The sequence below is a fragment of the Hydra viridissima genome, unplaced genomic scaffold (genome assembly GCF_058129835.1).
Source record: "Hydra viridissima isolate aposymbiotic clone 2 unplaced genomic scaffold, HvirCarnegie_v1 scaffold_2, whole genome shotgun sequence".
NCBI classification, from domain to species: Eukaryota; Metazoa; Cnidaria; class Hydrozoa; order Anthoathecata; family Hydridae; genus Hydra; species Hydra viridissima.
Window position 1 is genome coordinate 4201781 of NW_028324301.1, and position 10300 is coordinate 4212080.

At 35.6% G+C, this 10300-nt stretch overlaps 1 protein-coding gene across 1 annotated transcript; it reads left to right on the forward strand.

Moving 5' to 3' along the window:
- Window positions 1-7312: 7312 nt before the first annotated feature.
- On the forward strand, window positions 7313-8335 carry LOC149891623 (uncharacterized). Its single transcript, XM_090077969.1, has one exon. It carries the CDS (start codon window positions 7313-7315, stop codon window positions 8333-8335), a length of 1023 nt encoding a protein of 340 aa, XP_089934095.1.
- The last annotated feature ends 1965 nt before the right edge of the window (window positions 8336-10300 follow it).

Consider the following 10300-nt stretch of genomic DNA (forward strand, 5'->3'; position numbering starts at 1 on the left):
CAGGGCCTGGAACCAATTTAGATAAAAGGCTCACTTCCACAGACATGTATCAAGAGTGGAGCAAACCGGTGGATAGAGTAGACAATGCTGCATATCACCACGATTTAGCTTACAAGTATTTTAACGACAAGAAAAACAGAAATTTAGCAGATCAAATGATGCTTGAAGAAATGGATTCTATACAAAATCCCACTCAGAGAGAAATAAGCGAACGAAAAATCATCGAACCCATCATCAAAGCCAAAGCTAAATTCGGATTAGGTGTTAGAAAGAATTTCCAAAAATCTAAAAAATAATACAGTGAAAAAAATTTTTGATTTTGAGTTAAATAAAAATCTTGTATATAGAAAAGAAATGAATTTTATTACAATTGAAAGTTTTGATGAGAGCAAATTATCAGTTGGAGAAATTTACGCGGCAACCAAACCAGTAGCCTATCAAAAAGTGCCAGTAAAATATTGTATTACGATCACCTATATTATTTTCGTATGGCGTATGCGAGAATAAAGATCCAGCAACACAAAAATTAACTGGATATTCCATGTCCTTCGTTTGCTTTGATGCTAAAAAGGGAAAGACAGAACAAGAAGAAAAGTTCATTAGCACAATGGAAAAGATTACTTTGTTTATTAGAGGCGAAGTAGATAAATTGTCAGCCAAACTTAAAAAAGGAGGAAGAAGAAAGCAAATTAACTCTAACGAATTGACTATTTTAAAATATAAAGCTGAGCATCCTGAATCAGCGCCAGTCTTTTATGCAAAGACGTTTACTAAAAATGAGAAAGACGAAATACTTATTACTTCTGTATTTCATAGAAAGAAAACAGATCTTGATATACAAAATGGAGTCAAAGGGGAACGTAGTAATAAAAATTTGGTCAGATCTTCTGGACATGATTTTATCAATCAAAGATGTTACGCTATTGGAGGACTTAGAATTGAGGGGGTGTATATTGGTCCTTCGATTGTGTCTATTCAAGTTAAACTGGTCGAAGCCGTCATCGTAAAAAATGCAACTTTTTCTAATAGCATCATGATGTGTGAAGACTTGAATTTAGAGGTAAAAGAATTGGAAGATGAAATAGAACAGGATGATGAAATGTAAATCACTTTTGAATTTTTTTAAAATTTTTCTGAATTTTAAAAAATGATCAACGTTGAAGGAATTGTACTACCGAACAAACCTCTGACCAACTTTCAATTAATAGATGATTAAAATCTTTTCCGGCAATTCATCCCTAACAAACACACCTCAAAGTTAAAAACTTTAGAGGTGTGTTTGTTAGGGATGAATTGCCGGAAAAGACAAGAAAAAAAGAATGTGGAATTGTCAACACAGGAGATTCTAGCACAGATGGATTTCATTGGGTCTGTTGGTATAAAGACGGGGATAAAAAGTATAGTTTTGACTCTTATGCTCAGCCTCCTCTTGTTGAACTGGTTGACTACTTGAAAAGTCCAGTCTTTTATAACAGTGAAAGAGTTCAATTTGGTAATACTTCTTATTGTGGTCACTTGTGCCTTTACGTCTTGAAAAAATTACAGGAAGGGGATGACTTTCAAAGCGTTGTTAACACACTTTGGTGAAAAAAAAGTCGTGTCTATATAAAATGATTGACAAATTTGGAAGAACTGAATTGGGGAGGTATTTTTATGACCCTTCCTCATCAACAACCATAACAGGTGATCTCTATGTTAGAACAGATGGAAACAGCACCATCACTGCAGATTTAGATTACAACTCTCATAAAATCATCAATTTGGGTGAACCCACCAACGCACACAATGCTGCTACTAAAAATTACGTAGACACGCATGCTTCTGGTGGTGCTGTAGTGGGAACTGCAGATTTGGATTTAAATTTCCACAAGGCGATCAACTTGAATGAACCGACCAATCTTCACGACGCCGCCACAAAAAATTACGTAGACGTTAGCTCGAGCCTGTGTGTTAAAACCGACGGATCCAGCACAGTCACGGGAATCATCGACATGAACTCTCACAAACTGATTAATGTGAGCGATCCTACCAATTTAAAAGACGCAGCGACAAAAGGGTATGTAGACACCAAAGTCTCTTACAACACTATTTCATACGTAGACATTAACATGACAGCTCATAAACTAACTAATTTAGCTGAACCTACATCAGCTTCAGATTCAGCTAAGAAAAATTACGTCGATACGCATGCTTCAGGAACTACAGATTTGGATTTGAATTCTCACAAATTGATCAACGTGCTTGATCCAACCAACGCACAAGATGAAGCGACAAAAAATTATGTGGACTTGTTGTTGCAAAAGTCGAGTTTGACCAGTGTCGTTCCAAGCTCGAGTTTCACCAGTTTAGGCTTAAAGTCTCAGACGGTAGCAGCGTTAACGACTTCTCCTGTGTTTGCGTTTTCCGGAAAATCTGGAGTGCTGAGAAGATTGTGGCTGGCTTTATACAGCACCTCTGGCACGAATATTCCCGGTCAAGTTTTTATTCGAATCTTTACAGACGGAGAGATCAATGTGGGAAATTATGTAGAAGTGACTGACGGAATTGGAGTGGATCAAACAGGTCTCGCCACTGATTTGCTTTTTTCTCCTTTGGGAGGAGCTTTTTACGCCAATTCTTTGCAAGGTTGCAACATGTTTAACACCACTTCCTTGGGAGGATATTTAACGCTGGACATGCCTTTCAGAAACGACATATCCATTCAACTCGTAAACAGAAATGCCACAGCCATCACGTATTGGATTCAACCGTTCATTTCCACACTTGCTTCTATTCCTGCTTCCATCCCTCTTTACAAACTGTACTGCAGAACGTTTCAATATTTGAACACCACTTATGGCAGCGAATACGTTTTGATGAACACCAACGGAAAAGGAAATGGTGTGTCGTTGAAATACATCAGGGTGCACATCATCGGAGGCTCTGGAAACTGGTGGGAATCCAGAGTCAGAATGTACGATGGAAATTCACCTCCTGGAAACGGCACTGTACTCACTCCTTGGACACCGTACAACACCAACAATTACACCTACTTTCCAGGATATGACGGTGACAGCACATGCTTCTTTTCATCCTCTGGACTGGAAGATTTTTACTTGTCGTCGTGGAACGGGTCAAATGTGACTTCCTTCAACAACAAATCGACTGGACTTTTGTATCAATCCACTTCATCCATCGGTTCTACAACTACCATTTCCTTTTACAGAAATTTCGGAGAAGCTGACTCCATGCCCAGTGTCGCAGCTGGTAGAAGACTCGTTGTCACGCTCAACTCTGGTGATGCTCAAGTCGGTCAATCCGGAAGCTTTTACCTTCTTCTCGGACAAGTCTATTATTACGCCTAAAAATTCGAAGAATTTCCATGGATCTGAAGGATCTAAAAATTTCACAAGTGAAATTCTACGATGAAAAAAAATTTTGAAAATGACTTAAATAAATTTTTCTTGTTATAAAAATGAATTACAGACAGCGTGCGATAATAGAGCGAATGAATGCTATGGATGAAAACGTAACTTGTGAAGATCTGGATAGTCTTGAAAAAGATGTGCTAGAATTAAAAAGAATAGGTGAATTAACTGATGATATACTTGAAATGTATGAAGATTTAAATGAGTATAGATATAGTTATTATAGAAATAATCGTTATGATAGCGAAGATGAAAGCGAAGAAGAAAGCGAAGATGATGAAAGCGAAGAAGAAAGCGAAGATGATGAAAGCGAAGATGATGAAAGCGAAGAAGAAAGCGAAGATGATGAAAGCGTAGAATACATTAATGAAGAGGAGAAAAGAAATAGATTAAAGATTGAAGCATTGTGTGAAGGTCTTCATAATGATAAATATAGAGTGTGTGCTTCTGCTGCTTAAACATTTAGATTTTTAATTCTTTTTGAAGAATTGAAAATTCAAGTCGGTCAATCTGAAAGCTTTTACCTTCTTTTCAGGCAAGCCTATTATTATGTCTAATGTACAGATGAAAAAAATTGAAAATGACTTAAATAAATTTCTTACTATGATAAAAATGATGAGGATGAGTGATGTAGAAGATCTTATTGATCCTGAAGATATTATTGATCCTGAAGATGGTTTTCCTGAATATTACTATGAATTAACGAGGGACGAGCGACGAAATTTAATAATTAGTCATATCCGAGGAGAAAATTATGAAACGAGAGCAAACAGAATACGCGATGAGAGAGAAAGAAACCAAGAACATGATATTATTGAACGACGACGAAGAATTGAAAGACCTCCGTCTGAAATAATTATAACAGAACCCACTGAACCTGGTGGGAAAATTAAAGTTAAACTTATTATAAGGAGACCATCTGTAGTTGAAATTACATCAGAAGAAAAATTAACTCTTAGAAAACAAAAACGATATGAAATAATTGAAAGAGGACCAACAGTAATACTTAATGGACGTAGACAATAATCATTTTATTCTCTAAATGTACGGAATAAAATGGTGTATAAAAAATAATTTTTTTTGTAATAATAAAAATGGAAACTAATGTATATAAAAAATTTTTTCATTATGATCGAAAGTTGTGTAATAAATCATTTCTTTTTTTCGACAAGTATTTAAAGCATCCTCCCTCAAAAGTAGGAACGAGATATGAAATATTTGCTCAAAAAGACATCACACTAAATAAACTGAGCCATCAGAAAATAATTTTTATGTTTGGAATAAAACTTAAAAGCGGATTAGCTATAGTGAATTTGAGGGAAAGCATAAAATCAAAACTGGATTATTTCAACCACAGCATCATACTATCAGAGTCGGTGGATAATGTGATCATGGAAATTCACAATAACAGCAAGTCAGATGTCATTATTAAAAAAGGGGAAAGTTTATGCTTTGTCAATTTCATCAATGAGTAAAAAAAAAATATTTTTTTTCGTTTAATAAAAAATGGAATACAATTACGATGCTAAATCTAAACTTTATCCAGTTCTTCCAACAGCTCCTGCAGATGAAGGACACAATTACCGTCTTCAGAAAATAAGCGAGATTCAGAAAGAGATGGACAACGAGAGGAAAAAGAGAGTGCATATGAGCAAAAAGTACCATCGCGCTTTCAGAATCATTTCTTTTGTAGACACTACGTTGCAAGCAGGTGGTGTTGCACTTGGAGTTGTTGGAATTGGAACTTTGAGCACCATCGCTGCTGCCCCTGTTGCGATTGCATGTGAAGGTGTGGCTATTGGAATGGGGTTTTTATCCATTGTAGGAGGTCAAGTCAACAAAAAACTAGCATTGAAAGCGGAGAAGCATGAAAAGATCAAAGTGTTGGCAGAGTCGAAATTGAACACCATCAACAGCCACATTTCAAAGGCTTTAGTAGACAACGTTGTGAGCGATTCAGAGTATGAATTGATTTTAGACGAGCTTCAAAAGTTTAAGAGCCTGATGAAAGAAATAAGAACTAAAACAAAAATCAACATTGACGAGATAACTAAAGAGTCGTTGATCCAAAAAGGAAGAGAAGACGCGATAAAAGCGTTCAACAATATGTTTAAAAAATCATCATGATTTCCACGGATTCGTAAGCGAATCTAAGAAATCGTAGATTTCCACGGATTCAAAGAATCTAAAAAAACTAATTTAAAAAAACACAGATGAGTCTGCGTTTAAGTTTTTTTCTTGTGTTTTAAAAAATGTCCTTTTTTAAAATACTAGATCCTAACAAGAGAGATGAAATGGTGAGAGAATTTGTTGAAAGAAGAAAAAGAATCTACCAAGATAGTTTGAATGAAAATATTTATGATGCTAATCTTCAGACTGATTTGAGCAAGCTTTACAAGCCTCTGATTGAAAGCAATGAAAAGATGATCAAAAGCATCGAAGAAAGACGCAATGAACAAGCGCCTCCCAGTTTTGATGAGACAAATCATTTAGGAGACATTTCATCCGTCTATTTAAATAGATATAATACGCGTTTCGTAAACGATGTTAAAAGAAATTTCGAAATTAGTAAAATTAGTAATAAATTATACTTTGGAAAAATGGAGGTGGAGGTGGATGGAAATGATATCGTTGTTGGAGGGGAAAAGTATGAAGGAACAAAAGGTCTTTGGGAGCTTATGACAGAATCTGAAGCTCCAAACAAATTATGGAGCGATGTTAACGACGAAGATTTGAAAAACTATTCAAAAATTATTTTCAACAGTGGTGCTATTTATTCGGAATCAAATCCAAACAAGCCAAAAGCCTCCAGAAGCGAAAAATACCGACAAATTATAAAACCGCTTTGGGATAAATTTAAAAGCGAATCTAAAGTCAAAAAAGGTAATGGTGTGATTATACTTCCGAGCGATCCAAACGCTCTTGTGGAAAAGCTCAACTTGAGTATCGCTGCATGGCATGCTGGAAATAAAGAGTCAAGAAATGTGGCTGTTTCCATTTGCGATGAGCTGTTGAGACAGAATAGGATTAATAAAGACGAGTACAAGGCTATGATCGCGTATATCGATATGAAATAAAAAAAATCTATGGAAATAAAAATGATCGTTTATAGAAATAGATATGTTAAGAAGCATATTGTGGGTGGAAGTGGTATAATTGACACGCTTAAGAATTTCTTGAGAAGAGCAGCATCTTCAAGCGCTTCAAGAGCAGCATCTACTTTGGCTAATAAAATTGCAAAAACCGAACTGGGGAGAGAAGCAATCATGGCTACTAAATCTGCAGGAAAAGAGCTAGCTTCTACAGCCATTTCCACTGCTAGAGATGTGGCTATTGATAAAGGTAAAAAGACCATTGAGAAATTGTATGCCAAGACTGGAACTCCAAGACCTCATGAAGCTGCAAAGAATGATCTCAGCCTTAAAAGCAAAGAAATTATCTCAAGCATTGTTAACAGAAAGCCAACTCAAAGCGCACCAGTTATAGATGAATATTCTATGTTTGGATAAGGATTGTCGAAGAACAAAGCGATTAGAATACAAGACCTGGTAAAACTTTCAAAAGCAAAGTTCCATGATCCAAAGGATCTAAAAAAGGGAAATGGGCTTTTGATGGCATGAGTTAAATTTTTTTTTCTTTGACGTATAAAAATGGCAAATTCCGATGTTTTAAATTTTACAGAAGAGATTATTGTTGATGAAGAAATTGAGAGATTCGAGTTTCATGAATACGAACCAGTGAATAAGAATCTAAACGTGGATGGAGAAATAAGAATCAATATTGAGCAACAAGATTTGTTCACGCTTCCATCTGAGGCTTACCTTTTGGTTGAAGGAAGACTTTTAAAAGCAGATGGAACTTCCTACGCAGATACAGACGTCGTTGCTCTTGCTAACAACGGTATCATGCATATGTTCAGTCAGATTTCTTATCAGTTGTCGAATCAAGAGGTAGAAACCATTTACGAACCTGGACAAGCTACCACCATGATTGGTTACCTCAAATATCCAGTAGAGTTCCAAGTGTCTGAAGGAATGAATCAGCTGTGGCAAAGGGATACAACAGCTTTAGCAGATCTTGTTAACAACACTGGATTTAAGCAAAGACAAGATTACATCATTACAAAAAGTGAAGAAAAAGGAACGTTTTCGTTCTGCATTCCTTTAAAACACATTTTTGGATTTTGCGATGATTACGATAAAGTGCTCTATGGATTTAAGCATACACTTGCTCTTGTGAGAAAGGGTGATAGTGATGCTATTTTTAGAACAGCTGCAACAGCTGCAGGAAAAGTGGATTTGACTAAATTGTCTTTGTTTATGCCTCATGTCACACCCTCTGTAGCGAGTAGCAACAATCTTTACAAAATTATTGAATCAAAAGTAGATGTACCATTTTCGTTCAGATCTAGACAATGCGATACCATAGCTGTTCCCGTATCAAACAACTTTAGTTGGAGGTTAAGCGCAAGATCTGCTAGTGAAAGACCTAGGTATGTCATTGTTGGATTCCAAACCAATAAATCTGGAAGTCAAGATTTAAATCCTTCAGTCTTTGATCACTGCGATTTGAAAAACATGTATGTCACCTTAAACAGTGAAAGGTATCCTGCTGTCGATTACAATTTAGACTTTAATAACAACAAATACTCAAGAGCTTATAGAGACGCATCTAAATTTGACAATAGACTTTATGGGACAAACGAAATTATAGCTCAACCCAATTTGTCCGCCTTAAATTATAGATACATTTTTGTTTTTGATGTAAGCAAGCAGGCCGAGAGGTTAAAAACTTCAGTGATAGATGTACAAATAAAAGCTACATTTAACGCAAACGTTCCTGCAAACACTCAAGCCTTTGCCGTCCTCATTTCCGATAAATTGCTTAGACTTAAATCAGATGGAAGCAGAATGAATATTGTTTATTAGGTGTCATTCAAAATAATATTTTTTTTATTAAAAAAATGAGATATACGAAAAAGGATTTGAAAAAATTACTAAAAAAAAAATGGTGTTTCCAAAACGTCAAACAATAAAATGTCGCTCATGATGCTTGCGGTTGAAAACAACTTGATTGATAAAAACGAATGGATTAAAGACGTGAAGGAAGAGCGACCAGTGGGTAGACCGAGAAAGGATCTTAAAAATGGATTAAATCTGTTACAAGAAGAATAAAATGATACAGTTTTTCCCGTTTTTTCTTGAATGCAGCAAAAGAGAAACTGACGCTTTTCGACGCAAACACTTTGAACTTCTTGCTTTTGGCAAGGGGGGAGTCATAATTACCGACGGAGATGGAAATCCCGTGTATGTCACTGAACACGGTCATTTTCAAATTCCAAAGAGTTATTCTGACGAAGAAAAGAACAAGTTAAACAAACTCGTATGGAACGACGACACTGATTTTGTTCGAATGGAAAAGAAAATCAAAGGGTATCTCAGTACTTGGAAAGGCTTGTCTAAAGAAGAAAGGCTAAGAATGATTGACAAGTATGCGCTTGGTTTGGATTGCGATTTTGAGGAGAAAAAAAAGATTTCTGGAAATCTAAAAAGCGCAATTTTAAATCATTCACTTGCTTCCAAAGACATTGTGTATGAAAACTTTAGAATCCTTTGTATCCTAAAAAATTCTTCAGATGTTAGAAATGAAAAAATCGAATTTGATTTAAATAAAATCTTGATATAATAAAAGATGACTTACACAAGAAAGTTTTTGAAAAATTTGTTAAAAGAAAATGGTGTTTCCAAAACGTCAGACAATAAAATATCGCTCATGATGCTTGCGGTTGAAAACAACTTGATTAATAAAGATGCAATTTTGGAAAACTCGAAAGAGGTGAGACCTGTTGGAAGACCTAGAAAAAATGAGAAAAAAGAAAAGAAGCCTCTTGATCCTAAATATGCGAGACTTGGTTTAATTAGAAATAATCCTTTAGGTTTAAGAATAACTCATGTTGATACTGGTGAGGAGGTGAAATACAAGTCTGTTTATGAATCGAAGAAAAAGACAGGGCATGGCTGGCAGTACTTTACGAGACGAAATGGAAAAGTAGTAGATGGATACAAATATGAGATTTTTTAGCGTGAGAAGTTTTTAAATTCTTATATATTGAATTTAAAAATTTGAAAATGATATAAATAAAAAATCTTGTGTTATTAAAATGGAAAACAAAACGGTGAAAGAATTAAAAGATATTGCTAAAGGGCAAAAAATAAAAGGGTATTCTAAAATGAGAAAGGGGGAACTTATAAGATCTTTGCATCCTCCTAGAGCTGTCTCTGCTCCTGCTTCTCTTCGTAGACGAACGACTGAGGCAAGACCGTTGTCTGTTAATGAAAGACCTACCGTGGTTAGGTTTGTTCGACCAGCTGTAAAAGTTTCTGTAAAGCCGACAAAAGTTTCAATAAAGCCGACAAAAGTAAGGCTTGTTGTTGGTTCTGAAAGACCTGTACCAGCTCCTCGTCCCGTTGTTAAAAGACCTGTACCAGCACTAAGACCAAGGACTAACGACTTGATTTCATTCGAACCTTCTGCTCTCTTGCAAAATCAGGTGACAAGAGATGAACCCTCTATTCTTAACACACCGGTTATCGATTCAACAAACGTTATTACACCTAGACCGGTTCCAGCACCAAGACCTTTATTCTCAAGTCTGACGGCAGCTGCAAAAAATGTAGCGTCCTATGTTAAAACTAAGTTTAATGATATTAAAGAATGGATAGATCCTTACGTTCCTGAAGTAGTTAAGAATAAGGTAAACGAATCAGTGGAACAAATAGATAAAAAAATAAATTCTATCAAATCACTTGTATTAAAAACAGTGTATAAACAGCCAGTGCAAAAACCTTATAAAATAGAATTCAAGTTGACTGAACATTCTGCAGAGCGTACTG

Coding starts and splice junctions, on each gene's coding strand:
- LOC149891623 (XM_090077969.1), top strand. CDS start 7,313: ATGCATATGTTCAGTCAGATTTCTTATCAGTTGTCGAATCAAGAGGTA.